We start from the raw sequence: 22737 nt of genomic DNA, 5'->3' as shown, positions 1-22737 counted from the left end.
TAGAGGGCACTCAACGCATTAGATGGAGGTGAACACTGGCTGCCGCAGTGATGCGACGTACTACGTCAGCACAAAGGTGTCAATTAGAAAACAGAAGAAATACCCATCAACTTCAGTGACAGCCATACTACCACAAGTGTCAGAATTCACGTAATGGCAATACAAACCTTTTTTTGAAATAAAATTGTTCTGTGCAGTGTTGAAGTGAAAATGACTTGTTACTCTTTTGTGTTTCAGCGCCCCATTGCGGTCGTGTCTGGTATTACAATTCAAGAATGCCTTAGTTTTGAATAGAACTTTATTAACAAAGTGTAGTTGCATCAATCAAGCAAACTCGTGAAGGTGCCGGTATGTACTACGTGATGTCCCTGTGGAGAAAAAAACACTGCATATATCTTTTGCCGGTATGTATTTAGTGTTTGTGTGGGAAAAAAAGTATTTGCAACGGTGTTATTTCACGATAAAAATGAGTCTTTGTTATGTAAATTGCCCGCGATTTGTGAAGCCATACGAGATGGCGTCTGTACTACAAGGCTACATTATTTAGACATATTTCATGGTTTATGTCATAGCAATTACCGGTACTAATGATTAACCGTGCGGTTGATACATTCAGGAAGCTTTGACACTGCTCATTAGGTTGTGTATGCAGCTCTCAAAGCTCCAATTGGGATGTAAACAAAAGCTCTTGCTCTCAAAAATGGCGCCCGCCGGCCCACAATGCATTGAATGGTCACGTGACCTTTCCAGCCCTTTCAGGTAAGCGCTGAAAAGCTGGCACGCATGCGCAGTTTGTAATGTTGGGCTTGGCCAAGGTAAGTGTATTCAGTGTGTAGTAGTAGTCTACATGTAGTGTGAAAGGTAATGTCTTATGACAGGACCATATTTTTGGACTAATAAGAGGCCATAGCAACAGCCACCATTTGTTAATTAATACTTTTTTTTAAAAGCTTTGTGCCAGTCGGTTTGTTTGTTTGACGCTTGTTTGCTCCTTTGTCTGCTTTGACCTTGCGTGACTGTCATTTTTCCCATGCCTCCTGTGTACGCCATGTAGTGCGTTATTTTGAAAGCAGTGAAAGACTTTGTCCTTGTCTGCATTGGACCCCAACATCACGGCCTTGCCGCCTTGTGAAAGCTTTTCTCAAGCGACCGGATCTCATCCACGCAAACAGCTTTTGCAGCAGTTGCCTCACTTTTTCTCCTCTGAATTGAATTTGTCTATCCTTGAGCTTGTCATACCTGAAAAAGCCAGACAGTCTTCCTCGCTCTTCGTTGCACTCGGCCATTGTTGCCGCGCATTGAAAGAGTGTGGATGAGGAGCCGGGAGGTCGCAGATGGAGAGAAGTGTTATGTTTGTTCTTGTGTCAGCTCTCGCAGTGAATGTCTCGGCAGATGGGATTATTACTGAGAGGCGCTGACACGTTTTCAGAGCAATGAAAGACTTCCAAAGACGCCACCTTGCAGCTAACTCCGCTTGTAAATCAGCATCCATTTGCTTATCACCATGGCAGCAAATTGGAAAAGGCTTAATCGCATGACTTTTCTGTATGAAGATTTCAGGCTTGTTCAAAAAAACATGCTATAAGACAGACATTTTGAGTAGTTACTGAGGAACTAATTGGAAACTAATGGCCAAGGCACAGCAATTTAGAGTAATTACTATTGAACTAATGAAGATGTAATGACTAAGACATTTTAATTTAGAGTTGTTACTGAGGAACTAATAAGTAGAGTAGTTACAGAAGAACTAATGTCTAAGACATGTGAATTTAGAGTAGTTACTGAGGGACTAGTGAAAAACTAATGATGAAGGCACATACATTTAGAGTAGTTACTGAGGAACTATTGAAGAACTAATGACTAAGGCACATACATTTAGAGTAGTCACTGAGGAACTAATTGAGAACTAATGGCTAAGGCACAGGAATTTAGAGTACTTACTAATGAACTAATGAAGATGTAATGACTAAAGCATATGAATTTAGAGTAGTTACTGAGGAACTAATGTCTAAGGCATGTGAATTTAGAGTAGTTACTGAGGGACTAGTGGAAAACAAGTGATGAAGTCACATAACATTTAGAGTAGTTATTAATGAACTGATGAAGATGTAATGACTAAGGCATATGCATTTAGAGTAGTTACTGAGGGACTAATGTTTAAGGCATGTGAATTTAGAGTAGTTACTGAGGGACTAGTGAAAAACTAATGACAAAGGCATGTGAATTTAGAGTAGTTACTGAGGGACTAGTGAACAACTAATGATGGAAGCATGTGAGTTTAGAGTAGTTACTGTGGGACTAGTGAAAAACTAATGACGAAGGCACATGCATTTAGAGTACTGACTGAGGAACGAATGAAGAAATAATGACTAAGTCACTGAGATTTAGAGTAGCCACTGAGGAATTAACAAGTAGAGTAGTTACTGAGAAACTAATGACTAAGGCACATAAATTTAGAGTAGTTATTAATGAACTAATGAAGAGGTAATTACTGAGGCATATGCATTTAGAGTAGTTACTGAGGGACTAATGTCTAAGGCATGTCAATTTAGAGTAGTTACTGAGGGACTAGTGAAAAACTAATGACGATGGCATGTGAATTTAGAGTAGTTACTGAGGGACTAGTGAAAAACTAATGACGAAAGCATGTGAGTTTAGAGTAGTTACTGAGGGACTAGTGAAAAACTAATGACAAAGGCACATACATTTAGAGTAGTTACTGAGGAACTAATGAAGAAATAATGACTAAGGCACAGAGATTTAGAGTAGCCACTGAGGAATTAACAAGTAGAGTAGTTACTGAAGAACTAATGACTAAGGCACAGAAATTTAGCATAGTTATTAATGAACTTATGAAGATGTAATGACTAAGGCATATGAATTTAGAGTAGTTACCAAGGGACTAGTGAAAAACTAATGTCTAAGGCATGTACATTTAGAGTAGTTACAGAGGAACTAAGGAAGAACTAATGTCAAAGGCACATCAATTGAGATCAGTTACGGAGCAACTAAGGCACAGAAATGTTTAGAGTAGTTACTGAGGAACTAATGGGTGGTGGCTAGGGTTAGGTAGGTCGGTTCCTCATGAACTACTGTAGTACATGTACTGCTGTGCACCTCATTGTAAAGCGCTATTGTTGTGATGAATAATAAACTATAGTCCAGCACAAAACAGCCATTGTTTTTTCAATGAATTTCTGAAGAACGTCAATGTTGCGAGGGCCGACTGTAAGCCAAGCCGTATTTGTGTTGAAAAGCCTCAACTATCTTGCTGCCAGGGCCAAATGTAGCGGCTCATTGCTTTGATGACACAAACGTTGCACTGACGAGGGTACAAAGTAGCGCTGCTTGCTAAGGCTGTTTCCTTGGCTTCTTGACACTCCAGATTCCATCTTTGGAAGCAGCTGAGCATGTGATGGCTTCTGTTGCACGGTGAATCGACCGAGTCATCCAAGCCAAGCTTTTTTTTTTCCTCCCTGTTTGCTGTAACAGAATGTCTTGTTTCCCGTTCTGTGTTTGATTCCGTAACCAATGACATTCACTCCCGATTGAATTTCAATTGAAAGAAGTTTGCGGATGAGGCGTTTGATGCTTTTCTCCGGGAATATTGTCACACTGAGACCAGAGTGGATTCATATCAGGTCAGAGTCAATGAAAATGTCGACCCTAGCAGTACACGGCGACCTTACGGAGCAAGCGCAACTACAGAATTAAAAGTCACACTGCAATAAACCTATCCTATAAAATAGAAATAATACTTTCTCTTATGTTGCTCTGTGTTTGTCCTCCAAAAGCCATGTTGTGGCTTGTGAGCCTGTTTCTATGGCAACCATCATTTGATACCAGAGGTGTGTAGGAAGGCAGAAAGATATGGTTAAAAATTAGCAAACTGCCTGATCCGTGCGCTATAATCTATCTGTATGTGCAGTCAAATAACAGGATGGGTCGTATGTATGGAGGAGAGCGCGCCCGGGTTTATATTTATTAAAGTGCATAACATACCCGTCTTTCACTCCAATATTTGGACTGAAATGCAACATATACGGACTGGAAAAGATGAGTAAAAAATGCAAATATGGCTAGTTTCTTTGCTTTTCCAATACTTGGTAGACTTAAAGTTTAGCATAATGGTTTGGGGTTTGCATTTTTATGACTATTAGATGAGCAGTCGGACATTTCCATAGAATAACCGTGCATAAAACACTTCTTCCCAGTAATAAGCGCAGCAATTTGCAAGCTGCTTTCATTGTTTAATAAAAGCGCTTAACCAGCGGCACAGAGACAAGGGGCCCTTATAAGCTCAGTATTAGCGCAGGAGAACTCCAAAGACAAATTACGTTTATGGGCAGACATTAAGTAATCACGGGGATATCAAACTTTGGGGCTCGGTCCGGAGAGCATGACGCAAAAAATCAAATTAAAGTGTCCATTTTTTATCATTGATATGTGAGCCTTTAAAAAAAAAAAAAAAAAAATTCAATGTCAGTTGCTTGCGTGCATATCTCATGACTTCTAAGCTAATCCCCCCCCCCAGCAGTGACGTGCGGCGTGAAATGGAGTGGTTGCTTTGACAACAGCATTCATAGATGCACTCTGATCAACAGTATGGACATCCGGTCTCGCAACATTGTGGTCGCTATGGTTACCTGAAAGAGCACCAAATGTTCTACTCCAAGTGTGAGGGTATCATCTGTGACACTGCGCAGAGGCAAAAAAAAGCCGTCCCAATGTGATGAATTTTCTACAAGTGTCTGCAAATAGTAAGCGAGAAAGTCACGGCGGTACACAGAAGCTTAGGTTTAGCATCGCAAACACGATTCCTTTTGCTCAAGAGCAAATATAGAATTTCAGCAAGCTGCAATGGACCACAGACAGGCCTTGCACCCCCACGCCTGTCGGGAGGGTGCACTCAAATAATAAACGTTTAGCCTCAACAAAAAAAATCAGTTTCCATTAGTCTTTCTTAGTTATGACAACTTAATTTGAAATTGCTTTGAACCAACAAACAATATTGCGTTGCACAAAGTAGCTTTTCCTCTTCACTCAGAGCTTATTTTAAGTAATGCTTACTGAATAATTGTTTTCATAGGGACAAGTTTTTAAGTTCGTAACTCAAAAAAATATGTTAAGTCAACTGACTTAATCATTGTAGTCAAAGTAGTTTAATTTGTTGTCTACTTAATTATAATAACAATGCACACAGCTTTTTAAGTAGCAGTAACTATATATATATATATATATATATATATATATATATATATGTGTATATATGTGTGTGTGTATTATGTTACCAAGCTAATTTTATTAAGTCATGGCAACTTGAATTTTGTTTTAAGCTTACCAACAATAAAATTTGAGTGTATATGACATGCTAAATTAAGTTCATGTAATAGCCAACATTATTAATTGAACATAACTTAAAAAATAAAGTTAGCAACTTAGAAAGTTTATCTAAATCAATTAATTACATTTTTTTTACATTGCATTTATGTATAAAATCAAGTGGTGTCAACAGATACTCAGAATTACTTTTTAGAGTGTGCAAAGTTTGGGCTTTGTGGCAGGCAGGGGGACTGGATGAGGGAATTTGGAAGGGAATCTGATGACCTGGATCTAGGCATGGGCCAGTCACCACTTTCAGGGTATAGCACTGGATGGGAAAGTCACAGTTTAGCAATAAAAAAAAGCAATAAAATAGTCGGTCACAGCGTCCTACAGTATGAGAGAAAATGGACAGCAATTTAACCATCCCGTAGCGTGCATGTGGATTGTGGATTGTGGATTGTGCATGCAAATACACAATCCAGCAAATCCAACCACTGACAAGTCCTCAATCATATTTATTTAACAACCCAATACAATACACTCTTATGTGACTTTACTCACCAGTATACACCAGTCATTATTTGCACTATGACCCGTTTATCATTGCACTAAAATTAATATATCTGCAATATGTCTGCTCCTGCATATGCTCCTGTGCAATACTATGTGTATATTTTGGATATCTTGTATATATCTTGTATATATCTTGTTAAATTGTCTTTTTTACTCTACTTTTATATACAGTAAACCTCGGATATATCGGACTTGGATATATCGGAAATTCGCTCACAACGGACAGATAAAAAAAGAACCAATTTTTCTGTAATGCATTTCCTTGCATATATCGGATTTTTTATAACGGATTTCGCCTATTTCGGACAAAATCTCCAGTCCCGTTCCAATGCATTTCCATTAAATTTCCCTCGCATATATCGGATGGCCGCATCGTGGCGCTCCGATTCGCCGAATCGTGACAGGCCGCTATACGACGTCATTTGCAGCGTTTGCAGCGTTGCCTGCGCGTCCAGGTACATTGGAAACATAGTCAAGGAAGTGCCTTTTTATAACGGATAAAATCCGATTTACGCACATACCGGATATAAATCCGATATATGCGTAAAACGGACATTTTCCGGTATACGCATATAACGGATTTCGCTTATATCGGACAAAACCAGTGGGAACAATTGAATCCGATATATCCGAGGTTTACTGTACTTATTTTTTTAAACTTGACTACTGCACTGAAAGGAGAAGCTCTCCAATCTCGTTGTACATCTTGTATAATGACAATAAAGGCCATTCCATTCCATTCCATTCCAAGTCGTGACACTGCAAATGCACCATGCTATACCAGTTTTTAAAATGATGACACTGACAAAAACCTCTAAAGCTTCACAAATTGACATCGGCCATCCTTCTGCTATACTTGATGGAGATTTGACAGCAATCATATCAACACCCTAAGAGGAATTGAACAAAGTATGAATCCCGAAAATTTGAAATCATCTGAAAATTTGCTGCTCCAAGACAAAATGGATTTACGACTGAACCAATATGGTTTGGTTCATATCAGAATCATTCCCTGTTGTTTAAAGTCTAAAGGGGACCTGTTATGCTCATTTTGGGCCCTTTGTATTGAATAGTGGACTCCTGTAGAGCAGCTACACACCATAACCCACACACAAAGCTTTCTAGATATTCCAGAATCTGCGCCTATTCAGCTGGATTTGCTTGGATTTCAAAAACGGTCTCTTTTCATTTATTCCCGCCCATTTTACTGTGATTGGTTCAACTCATAGGCCGAGTGGATAGCACACAGACCTCACAGATAGGAGACCAGGGTTCAATCCCACCCTCGGCCATCTCTGTGTGGAGTTTGCATGTTCTCCCTTGTGCATGTGTGGGTTTTCTCTCTCAGGAGACCTGAGTTCAATTCCACCCTCGGCCATGAATGCAACCGGTCCAGGGTGTACCCCTGCCTCTCGCCTGAAGACAGCTGGGATAGGCTCCAGCACCCCCCGCGACCCTTGTGAGGATAAGCAGTAGAAAATGAATGAATGAGTGAACAAGAACCAGATAGATCCAATGCAGTAAGTTAACAAGTTGCATAAAAATGATAATATGGTGTGTATTTGGTGAAATGACATAAACTATGCATTGTCAACACAATGGAAGCAAGCATGCATTGTATCTTATCAGCTTGCGTTGGTTCATTCAAGTCTTGTTTGCAACATTCTCTCCTTCATTGAGGCTCCACTCTCCTTTAGGAGTTAAAAAAAAATCCGCTGTGGTGAAAAGCTGTCAAGGTCTTCGCTGATGCTGGTGAGAATAAAACATTCATCTTTTCACAGACCTGCATGCTTTTGGTTTCTATGACAACTAAGTTGAACTATATGTTGACTCATCTTTTACATGCATGAGTACACCAAAGCGGAGAAAAGAGAACAGTGGCGGCCAGAAGATGATTTCAGAGGCGGCTCTGCAAAACCACGTATTTATGAAATCACCTTTTTGATTGACACGTCTTTCTTTTTCTTAATTTCATTACCCAACAACCAGTTGAGAAAGTTGGTGTCAAAGCCAACATTCCACTTGGAAAGTGGTTGCTATGGTGACAGCGTACAGAAATCACACATTTAGTTGTTGTGTCCTGCAATGTGTTGGTAGAAATATTGCACTAGTCACACTTAAAAGGACATTAAGAGGACGAGTGTACATCATCCAGGGAGACGTGACTTTCTTTTTCTCTGTGTGTTCTAAAGATATAAAAACAGATAAAAACAGATAAAGAGATACGTAGCTAAGAATGCACATAATGGGACACACCTGAAAAAAACCTCCAAAAAGTACCAACAAGGCTCCATTTCCATCATGTGAGCTGCATATAAAGCACATTGTTATTATTATTCTTATGAACATTGTTACACCCAAGAACTGCATTACTGGCATAGTGACACCTGGCTACTAGCAGGCTAGCGATTAGCTTGAGCACAAACTGGCTCCCAATGCGTCAGGCCGCTAGCCAAAGGTAACGCTACCTATTCGAGCTCTTGTTTTGGAGGCTGGCTACACGGCGGTCGAGTGGTTAGCGCGCAGACCTCACAGCCAGGAGACCTGAGTTCAATCCCACCCTTGTGTGTGGAGTTTGCATGTTCTCCCCGTGCATGCGTGGGTTTTCTCCGGGTACTCCGGTTTCCTTCCACATTCTAAAAAAAACATGCTAGGTTAATTAGCGACTCTAAATTGTCCATAGGTATGAATGTGAGTGTGAATGGTTGTTTGTCTATATGTGCCCTGTGATTGACTGGCGACTATTCCAGTGTGTACCCCGCCTCTCGCCCGAAGACAGCTGGGATAGGCTCCAGCACCTCCGCGACCCTTGTGAGGATAAGTGGAATGTTTTGGTGACTAGGTGTATCCAGGAAGGAAGTTCCCCAAATCGTCCCAAGTATGACATGTTATCATCAATGTACCTGTTAATTTCAAAATAAAAGGCAGGCTAGAACAAAGGAGAAAAATAAGAAAACTTATCAGCTAAGTCTGGTCCTGTGTATGTATTTTCGAGGCTCTGCCTCTATGGTGTTGCCAAGTGGCATAGCGTGGGGGAGGAATCTGCTTAGTGTTTAAGTGGCGCAGGGCAGTGATAGTAATCTGCCACTGAAAGTGATGCTGGTTTTCCACCATTACGTCCAATACGTGCATTGATTAGCTGCTTTTTTTATGCATAGAAAAGACAAAGAAGTGTGTTCGTGTCTCACATAAGGATTGTGGATGATGGGCAAACACCCCCCCCCCCCCCCCCCCCCAAAAAAAGGTGCACTTTTCCTTGAAGTTTCTTGATAAGACTGAAAAGTTTAGTGTGGAGCAGTGAGCTGTGTGTTAAAATGGAGCTCCCTGACGCTTTCATCTCAACAACACACAACTCTGGAGTCACCGGTTCTGATACAAATGTCTTTGTTCTACTTTCACAGAAACGTCTGGTTTATTTTCTTTTCCGGGTGCGATGCCTCTTCGTGAAGAAGAAGAAGAAGACGGTATTTTTTACTCCCTCCATCTCTTTCACTTTGACAGCTGACACATTGATAGGCTTCTATCTGTCTGGTGGGATTTCAGACTTGAGACTTGAGACGTGGGACATGAGGGGTTCCAGGCTGCACCTGTGATACAAATGCAGATCAACCACAGTAGGTGTGCGGAGAGTGGGTGGATTTATACATGGGTGGGGGGCAGGTTGAAGAAGCTCCGCCGCTTATCCTCTTTTACCTGTAATATATACAGCCTGATGGCGGCATTACTCATTTTGGGAAAGAGACACTCGTGTTACATAAGCCAGGGCTTAAGAGCCTGCCTACCAGCTAAAATCCCTGCAGATCCTTAGCAGATACCTGGAAATAATGACCTGGTACCAGCACTCAGCCTGATGGCGTTCTAGATTACCACTTGCATTAGCAAGCCCATGTATCTCGAGGCGTATCACGTCTATCTATCACTCCCTACTGGTATTTGTAGCTTTAATGCTAATGAGCTGTGTGTGTCGCTACAGTAAAGCTACGTTCATGCTGCGGGTCAACTCTGATGTTTTAGTGTGATCTGCATCTGATATGTGCAATTCCATTTTTCCATATGCGACCCAGGCCTCTGTCCTATGGAGATTTAAATCCCATATGCTTGTTTACATGTTCAAAACCAATGAGACCATAACCATTATTTCCCACTACCTCAATATACAGTACATTACATATAAAGTACAGTACATTACTAGATATTATTGGCTGCACGGCAGACAAGTGGTTAGCACGCAGGCCTCACAGCTAGGAGACGTGAGTTCAATTCCACCCTCGGCCATGAATGTGTGAGTGTGAATGGTTGTTTGTCCATATGCGCCCTGTGATTGGCTGGCCACCGGTCTCCGCCTCTCGCCCAAAGACAGCTGGGATAGCTATTGTTATTATTTATTTAATAAATGGCTTAATTAAATGTATTGTATTATTTATGCTATGATATGAAATAGACTACTTTCACCAGAAAACAATTACCAGACACATTAGCTGAATTTACACAAAATGTCGGTATTGGTATCGCCGTTACTAACCTGAATTGTACTCAGTATCGGACTGCACATTAGCTGTTAACAGGCTGCAGCCAGGAAGCAGAGGAACTCGGCAGTGGACCAAACCACTTCATGTAGCTATAAGAGGGGTGCTCAGTTGATATTGAAGTTTACTTTTGGTCAGTGTGAATATTTCACTGTTAGTACCAACAAATACAATAGATTGTTGTAATCATTTCCTGACTATATGGAAAAAAAATTACCACCAGATAGCAAACTAATTTTACATATTTACTGGGGGTTCTTGAACCCCCTTCTCCCCCACGGATAAGAGGACACAAACGTTAGCAACACTAGCATAGCTAGCTCGTAATTTCGACTTTTTAGCTCATAATTACGACTTCTTATTTCATAATTATGACTTTCTTGGTTCATATTTGAGACTTTATATCATAATTAAGACTTGTAGTTTCTTACAGTGGCGGAAACAGGTTTTTATTTATGGTAATCCATTTTAAACAAACCAAGCTACCATTGTTGTATGAAATATTAATTATACACATAATGTTATGTAAAATATATATATATTCTCAGTTTGTCATTGGAATAGATTGATCCTATTTCTAAACATGCTAACTTTAATGATTCAGTGTATATCTTTATCTGATGTTTAAAAAATTCTCCCACTACTTTTGTCCATTATGCAATATGTGGCTGTTTTTAACATGCTTGACTGTTTTTAGACACGGCAGTGATCACATGCATGTTTTATTTTCAGCCTTTTTCTTTTTAATGTCTTATTGCCAATCATGACGGAAGCGAAGACGATCACTGACGCACGCACGAGCAGTCCGTCGTGTGCGCCCCCACCCACTCCATCCAGCCTTTCGCTAAACCAGCTCGACGTGCGCGCTCCCGCGAGCAAGCTGACCTGTTGGAGATGTTGCGAGGAGCCTACAAGACCTGAACCGGGTCCCACACTGACGGGGAATTTCGTCAAGAGGGGGGAAAAAAGAAGGTTGGATACTTTCTTATATAACCACTTCTTCTTGGAAGGTGAGTGATCATCTTTTTGTTTTACGATGCTTTGTTGTATAAATCATTCTCCACATCACTACCCCCCTAAAAAAAACAAAACTTTTCTGCAAAAGTTCATTTCAAGAGCATGTGCCTGTATTTTGCTGCAGTGGAGTCTTCCTGTTCATGTTTGTGTGCTGCTTTAGCTGACTTACTGCATTCCATGAAAGCATCATTTATCAGCCAATACTTTCCTCCCCAACTCCACTCTGGTGTAGGCAGGCTGCTTTCTCGGGTTCACAGTCTTGTTGTGTCCCTGTCTCTTCCTTGGCATCATGACTTCTGTCATTTCACACCCAGCATGAAGTCATCCTCCTCATGCACCCCACATGTCTCAACAAAGATGGATGGGGCCACTGACGCTGGGGAAAAAAAAGTGGAAGTTAAGGAGTTGTATAGGAATCTCCAGCAGTGGATACAACTGCATGGCTTCAATGAGTAAAAATAGGCTTTTCTTAAACATATATGCAGAATAATAAGTCTACACGTCTTATATATGTGACACATACAGCTTGCTTTGCTGGACATTGAACGCCAACCATTGCAAATAAAGTTGCATTGTGATGCTATTATATAAAGCTGCAGTTTCAGCAGCAGTCTTCGTCGACGAGCACACGATGCTCGCCCAACAGTAGCGCGCCTCATACTGTAAGCACTTGGTAACCATGGCAACTAAACAACATCAGAGGAAGGTGGTCAGATGACGCCAGAAGAGGACGTGAACGGTCGTCAATGGACCGCCGTCTTCTGTTAAAAACTAATATCTTTTTTTTTATTAGTGTGCACCTGTCAGGGGTGACAAGCAAGCATACAAAAAGCTTTTTTTTTTTTTTTTACTCACAGTTTGGCTCAAACGGAAGACCATCTGTCCTGCCATGTCATGGAGCCTTTGAAGAGGTTTGGCTCCGACCAGATCCTCTGCTCTCTGGCCCCTGACCAACACACACGATCACACCTTGCAGCAAAATATTCAGCTGTTTTTTTTAAAAGAACAATTTAGAAAGTCACCAGAGATTCGCGTCTAGGAGAACCAGACAATATTTTAACATTATTTTGAAGAAAAATAAAAAAAATAAAAAAATTGTAAAGTGATTTTTTAAAATCTGATTAATCAATGTAGTCAAATTAATTCATTATTAATCATGATGAGCAACTATGTGTGAAATATGCCAATTTTTACTGTATTTTATTAGAGAAAACAAACAACAGATAGGACAGCATGATTCTATTTCTACGTACAATATTACTAACATGAACTGAACATGTCAATCAAACTACAGACAGGTCTGAAAATCTAGTCTGTGCGATAGTAGCAACATTTGAATCCCACGTAATGGGATTCATAATGAGCACTCAGGGGGTGCCTTCAAAGACACCACGTAACTTGAGTTGAAGTCACATGGTTTGAGTGTATTTTTTGGGATTTCCAAGCATACTTAAATACAGAAAATTGCACTTCCGCACTAAAGGGGACATTTGTATTGAGTAGTGGACTCCTACAGAGCAGCTACACACTATAACCCACACAGAAAGCTTCCTAGATCTTCCACAGTCTGCACCTATTCCAGCTTGATTTCCTTGGTTTTCCAAAACACTGTGTTTTCATTTGTTCCACCTATGGAAAATGTACGACTGACAAAAGAGTTCATGCCTGTTGTTCTATGGAACAAACACTCATGCACATGGCAATATATTGGTTATTATTGGTTATCATCGTAGGCTTAGTTCCTACCAGACAATTTTCACATTTTGTCACGTTCAAATCTTTATATCTTGGTTAACATCATGAATTCATCCCATGAGGTCCGACTGAAACCAAAACGGACTCTAACCAAAGCACATTTTCCCCATAGAAGATGATGTAAATCCAACTCATCCATTCAGGGCGGCTAAAGATGTTAACGCAATACGCAATGCGTTGATCAGGTGCAAAAATACACTATCCGGGGCGGCTGTTAACCGAGGTACCACTGGAGTTCTATAATGCAGATGTCTATTCTACACTGCTCATCAACTTTGCTGCTGGTTATTTTTTGAAAGTTTAATTGTTCCATTTTCTGCGGACGACGACTTTGTCGTTACCCCTGAAGGGTTTTCACAACACGCGTGTTGGGAGGCGTTAATGAAAAGCTCATCATTCAGATCTTTCCAAAAGGCAAAAAGATAAAAATAAAAAAAGACCCTCCTGAGTCAGCATTACAGCATCTCTCTGTGTTTGGTGAAGGAGAGGCTGCCGAGCAGCACAAAGACGTTCAGACACATTGTGAATACTCTCCTGTCAGTGCAGTTGGGATTGCTACAAAGGACGTATTATTATGCCAAAAGCACACAGAAATACTCTCTGTATGACATTTTAAGATGGGATTCAGGAGCTGGAGCATTCCCGCTCCTCCCGACTAACGGTGAACACAAACTCGAGGACTGGCGTTGTATTCAGGCAAATAGTGCGATGATGCTGCAGCAAGAGACGGTTGCTCAGTGTTGGAGCATCTCAGTCATTACCTGTCTGCTCATACCCCCCCTCCCCCAAACGGGTGCAGACTTCTGGAACACAAACAGCCCTGTCAACCCATCTCCATTACATTTCTAAGATGACATTTCGGAGACTCCATCCCTGATGAATAACTTTATTCTCATGATGAGTGCGTAAATATCAGCCATGTCGGAGGCGCAGCGAGGATAGACGACTGCATAAAGTCCTTTCTGCTCAATTAAGAATGTAAAAAACCTTATCCGTGTTGAAAAGTGCCAAAGGTTTGCCAGAGACCTCCGTGGCATCACAGCGGCTGCTCGGAGCGTGTGCCTGAATACAGTGCACCTTGCTGGGCCACAGCCTTTCCCTCTATACTCTGGTTCCCTTGATAGTAGTCATGTCATCATATTTCATTAGGACTCGACAAATCAACAAATTCTTGTTACTTCCAGGTCTGCACAAACTACACTTCTATCTAGATTTAAAAGAAATAGATCATGAGTGTCATGAGAAACAGAAAGTTATTGGTTTTGAATTCATGTTTATTATAAAAGTATGTTTTTTGTGATCAAGGCAGGATCTTCTAGTTAATGCTCCAGCTTAGAGTACAGTATCTGCAGAGACATTCATTCATTCATTTTATACCGCTTATCCTCACGACAGTCACGGGCGTGCTGGAGTCTATCCCAGCTGACAGGGAACTTATAGACAAACCATTCACACTCTCATTCATACCTATGGACAATTTGGAGTCGCATATTACATATTTTTTACATGCACAGGGAGAACAAGCAAACTCCACACAGAGATGGCCGAGAGTGGAATCAAACTCAGGTCTCGTAGCTGCGCTAACCACTCGTCCGCCGTGCAGCCATCTGCAGAGACATCAGTCTCAGTAATGAGTCCCCTTGTGCACCATCAGCATGATGAAAGCAATAAGAAGTATCATAAAGCAAGATGGCAGACCATCCTTCCTAATATTTATTTTTTTAATTTTCAGAGGAACACTCATGCTCATACGCAGCATCATGTTTTTACACGTTTTATTATGTGTGTTTTTTTGTTTTTTTTTTACAGCCGTGAGCAATCCTTTCCCTTTGGTGGGGTCTTGACTGAAGCTCCAGACAGAAGCTCAGTCAGATTTCTTTGACTCCCACTTCTTCTCCGCTGGCTGCCATGCTTGCCAAGAAGCTGTCTGTTTACCATGAAAGCATACGATCTTGGCCCGTCATAGAGCGGCAAGGAAAACATGCACGGACTCTACAGTGCATGCTTATTGCATACGAGCTGGGGGGGGGCATGGCTGTGAGGTTTGAATGTAACGGCTGTACAGTAGACTGTGTATTAAATACGCAGCATGGTGTATTAGCAATAATGCTGCTTTTGTGATGAGGAAGGGCTTGATCAGCCTTTATGTGGTATAGCTGTGTATGTCAACATCAAAACACTACAGGTCCCAAGGGAAGGCCAGCTAGAAGCGAGGGTCAAGTGAAGAATATGCTTGCAGACTTGCAGAAGGAGATTCAAATAGATGCTTCATTTTTTTTAGAAACCACTTTAGGAATGAAAACTTGATTCGTTTGCAATCAGGCATCCTATCAGCAGACAAACGTGAGCTCAAATGGCTGTTCAGTGTAGTGTAGTGTGTTGTAGTATCCTGACTAGATGATGAATTAATCATGAAACTGCTATGCGTTATTAAGGCGATATGTGTGTTTATTTCAGCAGGACGTTCCTCGGCGAGGGCAGGAGCTGCCATGCCGTTTGGTTGTCTGACGCTCGGGGAGAAGAAGGATTACAACAATCCCTCGGAAGTCAGCGACAAATATGACCTGGGACAGGCTGTGAAATCGTAAATACAGAGGCAGTTGAGTGAATGTAACGGCGTCTGCAAGGGTTTCACGGTTTCTTTTCTGTTGTCTTTGACAGGGAGGAGTTTTGTGAGATATTCCGGGCCAAGGACAGGAGCACCATGAAAATGTACACCTGCAAAAAGTTCAACAAAAAGGACGGCCGGAACGTGAGGAAAGCCGCTAAGAATGAAATCATGATCCTGAAGATGTAAGTTGTTACCAGACAAATCTTGTATGAATAGTTGCTTCGTGACTGTTGGCTGTCAAGCAACTACTTGCTTTAAAAAAAAAAGTCATCAATGACACAATGACTGTCTATGTCAGGCGTGGGCAAACTACGGCCCGGCGGCCACATCCGGCCCGCCAAGTGTTTGAATACGGCCCGCCCAATCTTTCCAAAGTATTTCATTTAAACTCAACATACAACCTGGCATCATGGCCTGAGCCAACCTTTTGATGGTTTTATCAATTTCGTTTTTTGACATGGTCTGTTGTTTACAAAGTGCTCCTGAAAAAAGGGACACAAGCACATAATAATAATAATAATGATTATTATTATTATTAGATTATTATAATTATTATTAGAACTATTATGATTATTATCATTATTATATTAATGCTAATTATTATATTAATTATATATAATATTATTGTTATATTTGCATATTTTACATAATAATACTATAATAATTATTTTAATTTTATTGTAATTATTATAATATTTTATTATTTTTAAAATATTTAAATATAAATATAAAATAATAAATAATAATAGCAGATTGCATGACAATTTTACAGATACAATAATACCAGGTGGACTGTTACGTGTAAAATATATAGTCTGCCCCCCCACCCCCGTAAATTTTGTCATATCAATGCGGCCCGTGAGTCAAAAAGTTTGCCCACCCCTGGTCTATGTGATGCTTCTGCTGCCCTCCAGTGGTGATTTTAATCACTGACAGCAAAACAGCACACTAGTCACAAGCTCCACAACCCTTGACATGAACACGTCTTTCTCGTTTCTGTGCCTTCTAAAGATAAGATAAGAGATAAAATAAAAAGAGTCAAAAACAACCATTCACTCTCACATTTATACCTATGGACAATTTGGAGTCGCCAATTAACCTAGCATGTTTTTGGAATGTGGGAGGAAACCGGAGTACCTGGAGAAAACCCACACATGCACGGGGAGAACATGCAAACTCCACACAGAGATGCCCAAGCAGAGATTCCAACCCATTTCCGTCATACGAGATGCACATGAAGCACATTGTTCTTATTGTTCTTATGAACATATTTACGCCCAAGAACTACGTTACTGGCGTAGTGACACCTGGCATATTGAAGTCAATACAAATTTCATCATAATGTTTTTTATAGTTTGGAATAAAATGGGCTGCACAGCGGACGAGTGGTTAGCGCGCAGACCTCACAGCTAGGAGGCCCGAGTTCAATTCCACCCTCGGCCATCTCTGTGGAAAACTCCGGTTTCCTCCCACATTCCAAAAATATGCTAGGTTAATTGGCGACTCCAAATTGTCCATAGGTATGAATGTGAGTGTGAATGGTTGTTTGTCTATATGTGCCCTGTGATTGGCTGGCGACCAGTCCAGGGTGTACTCCGCCTCTCGCCCAAAGACAGCTGGGATAGGCTCCAGCACCCCTGCGACCTTCGTGAGGATAAGCGGTAGAAAATGAATGAATAAAATGTTGTTAACCTATCTTGTGCTATACAACATTATGGATAATTCCAAGTGGAATCTGTAGCTAACTTGTTGCTTGACTTCCATCTTTTCCAGGATAAAACATCACAACATCCTGCAGCTGATTGATGCTTTTGAAACGAAGAAAGAGTACTTTATCTTCCTGGAGCTGTGAGTATTTATGTCGAGGTGAACAGACTGAATGAGTGTTTGCAGAGACTGGGATAATATTCGGCCATGTTGTATGGTGCTCCTTCAAAAAAATGCGTGTTCCTTCAGAGCCACAGGCAGAGAGGTCTTTGACTGGATCCTGGATCAGGGCTACTACTCGGAGAGGGACACCAGCAAGGTCATGAGACAGGTTCTGGAGGCCGTGGCGTACCTGCACTCTCTGAATATCGTCCACAGGAATCTAAAGGTACGTGCCTGTGCTGACACAAGTTGTCACGTCACACTAACAAGAAATATTGATTTTCCAACACAGCTGGAAAACCTTGTCTACTTTAATCGCTTGAAACACTCCAAAATTGTTATCAGCGACTTCCAGCTGGCCAAACTGGAAAACAGACTCATTAAGGACCCGTGCGGGACTCCAGAGTACCTTGGTGGGCTATGTTTGACAGTGGATGATCAGGTACAAGAGATGGGAGAATAACAGCTCCTGTCTGTACTTTCAGCTCCCGAGGTTGTTGCTAGGCAGAGATATGGGAGACCTGTGGACTGCTGGGCCATAGGAGTCATCATGTACATACTGTAAGTATTGCTGGATCGGACCGACAAGGGTTAATTGATGCCAGCGGACAGCCGCTTTGGCGAGCCAGAGATGGTATCAGCCGCATGGATGGATACCAATCGGCCATCTTGACTAGTCTCTCTAAAATAACGTTTTCAAGAGGGTTACTTACCAGGACCAGCAGGGGATGGTGAAGAAATTCAAGTACCGTCGTCCCTCCTTTATCACGCTTCACTGGTTCCAGATTTTGGACCGTACACATGATTTTGGACCGTGAAATTGAATATTTTTGTGGTTAGAGCATGGAAAACTTGTTTATGTGTAAGTACATTTTGGACATTATTAGAGCCCCGTAGATATGAAATAACATCCCTATAGTAACCTTTACATTCCTGTTGTTCATTGTTTACACCACATTGTGTGACTCTTAAGTGCAGGCTACGGGGTCACTGCAAGATGGCCGCCACTTTTAAGCACAGCACAATACAGCACAGCATGCTAGCATTAGGCTACAGTTAGCCTCCAATTTGTTTATTCTAACCTGAAGAAACCGCTTCAAACGGAGTGATGAAGAACGACAATGTAAGAACTTACCACTAAACTTACCACTTCCACATGGATGTGAGGAGAGCTTGTTGTCACTCTTCAGTCACTCATGGGTTTAAGAGCCAGTTAAAGACAAATCTTGATGTCTGACCCCTCCCCTTTCATGGTGTGTTCAACTCAACAGTTTGTCCGGGAACCCTCCGTTCTACGATGACACCGAGGAAGATGACCCCGACAGCCGGGACAAGAACCTCTTCCTAAAGATCTTGTCGGGGGACTATGAATTTGACTCGCCGTACTGGGATGACATTTCAGATTCTGGTAAGACATTAACCATCAAAATTGATTCCCGGGGAGAGCACTGAACTCACCGTCGCTGCGCTTTCAGCCAAGAACCTGGTGGCATCTTTGATGGAGGTGGACCAAGACCAGCGACTGACCGCTCAGGAGGCCATCGCCCACGAATGGTAATGCAACTATGCAAGTGCGCCCCCTTGTGGCTGTCAATTGAACAACACCACGTGTCACCATGTCTGTCTTCACCTTCCACAGGATTTCTGGGAACGCCGCCTCGGATAAGAACATCAAAGATGGAGTTTGTGCACAAATAGAGAAGAACTTTGCCAAAGCAAAGTGGAAGGTATTGATACGTCTAATGTGCACGCCCATGCTGTCCAATCAATTCTTCTTAAGTTGAAATACATTTCACCGCACATGTATCTTGGCATCGCTCTACGAAAGCAAACCACCGATCACTGCCAGTTCAAAACACATTGTGGCTGTAGGCAACCTCCTGATGTCGTTTTTATGAACTCCTCAATGTGAATGGTCGCCATCCAGCAACTTATCGACCCATACACGCACTCTAACATGGTGCTTACGTTACATTAATAATTATTTTTGTTCATTAATTAATTGTTATTCATTATAAGTCATAGGAAATACTTATCATTATAATAACAATTATTTAAAAAATATAATAAATGCTGCATGGTTATGTTTTATTATTTTTTATTTGAATTTATTTTTTTTTAGTTTAATGAATTAATTGCAATTAATTATAGTTAATATTAAATACATACGTTTGATTTTTATTTTAAATGTAATTAATAACCATTAATGAAATGAATAATTTATAATTAATATGAAATACATAAGTGAAATAAATATTACAAATGTAATAAATGTTGGTGTTTTATTTACAATTCCATTAGTCAAATGCATTAATTAAATGAATACATTTTAATTCATATTAAATACATATATAATAATAAAATTATTTTAAAAATATTATAAATGTTGGTTACTTTTAATTTACATTTTAAATAACAAATACATTCCTCAAATTAATAATAATTAACATCAAGTAAATATATAATAGATTAATAGAAAATATAGTAAATGTTGTTTACGCAATTGCATGTGAAGCCAGCACTCCCGCTTGCTAGCTTCCTTTGTCGCGAGCCAAATAAATGAGACACAGAGCTGGAGCTCATCGATGTGTCGCAACCGCCACTTTTATTGCAAATGTTGATCCAAAATCTGCACGAGTCACATATGCACAGGATATCATGCGTGTCCGTGTCTGTTATTGCTAACAGAAAGCCGTCAGAGTGACCACCCTCATGAAGAGGCTTCGGGCATCCGAGCAGGGGGATTCTGGAGCCGCCGATCCTGCGGCCGGTGGCGCTGCCGCCGCCACCACTGCGGCCAGCAGCGGCGGTGGCCTCGCTGCCACCTTAAAGGCAGCTCTTAGCGCAAACGCTCCCGACACACAGACTGACGCCACGTCTCCGCCCGCTCAGCCGAGTGCAGCCAGACGGGATGAGAAGGTGGACCAAGGTTGCAACGGCGACGCCCTCTAGAGGCGAAGGAGGAGACGGTTAGAGATTCAACTCACAAGCACATGAGCAGTACAGTCATGATGGTTTGCATTATCATGCCGTGTTTAGCGTGTCTCAGCGTCTGACATCCTTCCTGATTGGTCGGTAGTACTCCCCACCCTATTTTGTGTGCAAGCCCCTTTAAAACCAGCTAAGACTAGCTAGCTCCATTCGTGTGCCCTGTTCCATGAAAAACTGTACAAAGGTGTACTGTAGTGTCATTTAGTGAAGTCAATTCACCTTTGATCATCGCCTGACTCTAGTATGTATATGTACTGTATATAATATCACACAGATTTCTTTCAAACAGTGGCTAAGCTGCAGACCTTATAATCTTGGCTTCATGACTTCAAAGGAAAGGTGCACTTCTTTTGCCCATCATCCACAACTCTTGTGTGAGACATGAACACAAGTCTTCATTCTTTCTGTGAAAAAAAATGGGACGTGCCTATACTAAGAGCTCAAAAAAACTCCAGCAAGGTTTTCTATCCATGCTGTGAGCATGTAGTAACAGGTACATTAATGATAACATGTCATACTTGTAGTATTTTAGTATAACTTCCTTCCTGGGTGCATTGATTTTACATAGAAACATAGAAAGGAACGCTACACCTAGCCTCGAAAACAAAAACACGTTACTTTTGGCTAGTCGCCTGAGGTGTCACTACGCCAGTAACGTAGTTCTTGGGCATAAAAATGTTCATAATAATAATAACAATGTGCTTCATATGCAGCCGGCACAGAGCGGATGCATTTTTGTGTCCTATTACGTGCATTTCTTAGTTGTCGCTTTTTTATCTGTTTGTATATCTTTAGAAGGCACAGAAAAGGGAAATATGTGTGTTCATATTTCACATAAGGATTGTGGATTATGTGCAACATCCCAAAAGTGTACACTTTTCCTTGTCAGGCAAAAGTATAAATTTTTACTTCCTACAGTAGACGGCTAGATCCACACGGAAAAGCAGCAAAGTATTTCAAGGTTTCAGCCCGTCACCCACACTGAAACGGCATTCTGGGTATTTTGGGGGAAATGCCTGCCAGAATGGTAAAATCTGAAAATGCCAGCTTGTCGTTTCTGTGTATTGACTAATCCGACACAGTCTGGACACCAATTGTTTTCAACCTGCACCATATCCGTGTGGTCAGGGGCCACTAAAGACGCCACAAAACGCTGATGTCTGAAGGGGAGGCCACACTTTGTATAGCTCGTAGTCGCCTGTGTCACACCGTAGCTAATCAATCATAGATTTCACAGCGGTCACATACTAACCACGTCACACTTGATTGGCTCAAGTGCAGTGGCAGCAAGAAAGCTTTTTTTTCATTTTTAGTTAAAGTGCCTTAATATTTTTTGCAGTAATGAAATGTTTCAAACGAAACAGCTCCATTTTTAAGACGACCTATTTATTTCTTTGAAATGTTTTAGCCGCTTCACTTTGCTCTTCTTTTTAGAGTCTTTATTATTATTATTATGATTATTATTATGATTATTGAGTCTTCTCCATTTTCACGGCACACTTGAGATGAAATGAAGATGAAAGACGCTGTGCATGGAGTATTGTGTTGCTGTTGTTGTGCTGTCCAAGGTAGGTTGGACTCATTGCTTTACCGTTATGGCTACGTACTGTATCACCGTGTACATCTGCGTTGTATAGATGTGCTATGTTTTGTGTGCGTAGTCGGCAACATTTAGCTGCGCTAACAGGTAAGAGAGAATAAAAGGAGCAATATTCTTCCCAGGGTGTCGTGGTGCGTTTGTTCGCTCACCTTTCAGTCCAAGAATTTTCCTACAAGGGCCACATAGAGAAACGTGGAAGGATGTAGCTCGGCCACATTGATATCAAGAAAAAACAGCTTTGTCTTATAGGTGGAAAAAGTAGCAGCATGAACTTCACCATTTGCTCTTTCCCCCCCCCACTTTTTACTGTTGTTTCATTAAAAAAAAATCCTTAAAATTAAATTCAGTATTTTAACTGAATTTCTTAAAGGATGGCCCTTTAAGGCTGGCCCTTTAAGGCTGGCCCTTCAAGGCTGGCCCTTCAAGGATGGCCCTTCAAGGATGGCCCTTTTTTTCTTATTTTATTTTCT

General features: G+C 41.1%; 1 protein-coding gene across 4 annotated transcripts; it reads left to right on the top strand.

Moving 5' to 3' along the window:
* The first annotated feature begins 335 nt into the window (after positions 1-335).
* LOC131129728 (caM kinase-like vesicle-associated protein) lies at positions 336-22369 on the top strand. 4 transcript variants are annotated; one of them, XM_058073555.1, is made up of 13 exons: positions 336-404; positions 9300-9362; positions 11203-11434; positions 15657-15780; positions 15858-15989; positions 17581-17655; positions 17764-17902; positions 17969-18089; positions 18162-18237; positions 18948-19084; positions 19152-19230; positions 19316-19403; positions 20365-22369. In XM_058073555.1, the coding sequence occupies exons 1-13, from the start codon at positions 351-353 to the stop codon at positions 20626-20628; spliced, it is 1584 nt and encodes a 527-aa protein (XP_057929538.1). In that variant the 5' UTR covers positions 336-350; the 3' UTR covers positions 20629-22369. The 4 variants fall into 4 exon arrangements, with proteins under 4 accessions (XP_057929538.1, XP_057929528.1, XP_057929556.1 ...); XM_058073545.1 differs by having other exon boundaries at positions 15654-15780; XM_058073573.1 differs by lacking the exon at positions 336-404 and having other exon boundaries at positions 9326-9362; positions 11157-11434; positions 15654-15780.
* Positions 22370-22737: the final 368 nt, after the last annotated feature.

The sequence above is a fragment of the Doryrhamphus excisus genome, chromosome 1, assembly GCF_030265055.1.
Source record: "Doryrhamphus excisus isolate RoL2022-K1 chromosome 1, RoL_Dexc_1.0, whole genome shotgun sequence".
In the NCBI taxonomy this organism is placed as follows: domain Eukaryota; kingdom Metazoa; phylum Chordata; class Actinopteri; order Syngnathiformes; family Syngnathidae; genus Doryrhamphus; species Doryrhamphus excisus.
This window is presented reverse-complemented; position numbering and strand designations above follow the sequence as displayed.

Excerpts from the sequence above, each read along its gene's own strand:
- LOC131129728 (XM_058073545.1), top strand. The coding sequence starts at position 351 with ATGTACTACGTGATGTCCCTGTGGAGAAAAAAACACTGCATATATCTT. Across the intron at positions 19,085-19,151 it reads GGATGACATTTCAGATTCTG|CCAAGAACCTGGTGGCATCT; the intron begins GTAAGACATTAA and ends CTGCGCTTTCAG. Across the intron at positions 19,231-19,315 it reads GAGGCCATCGCCCACGAATG|GATTTCTGGGAACGCCGCCT; the intron begins GTAATGCAACTA and ends CACCTTCCACAG.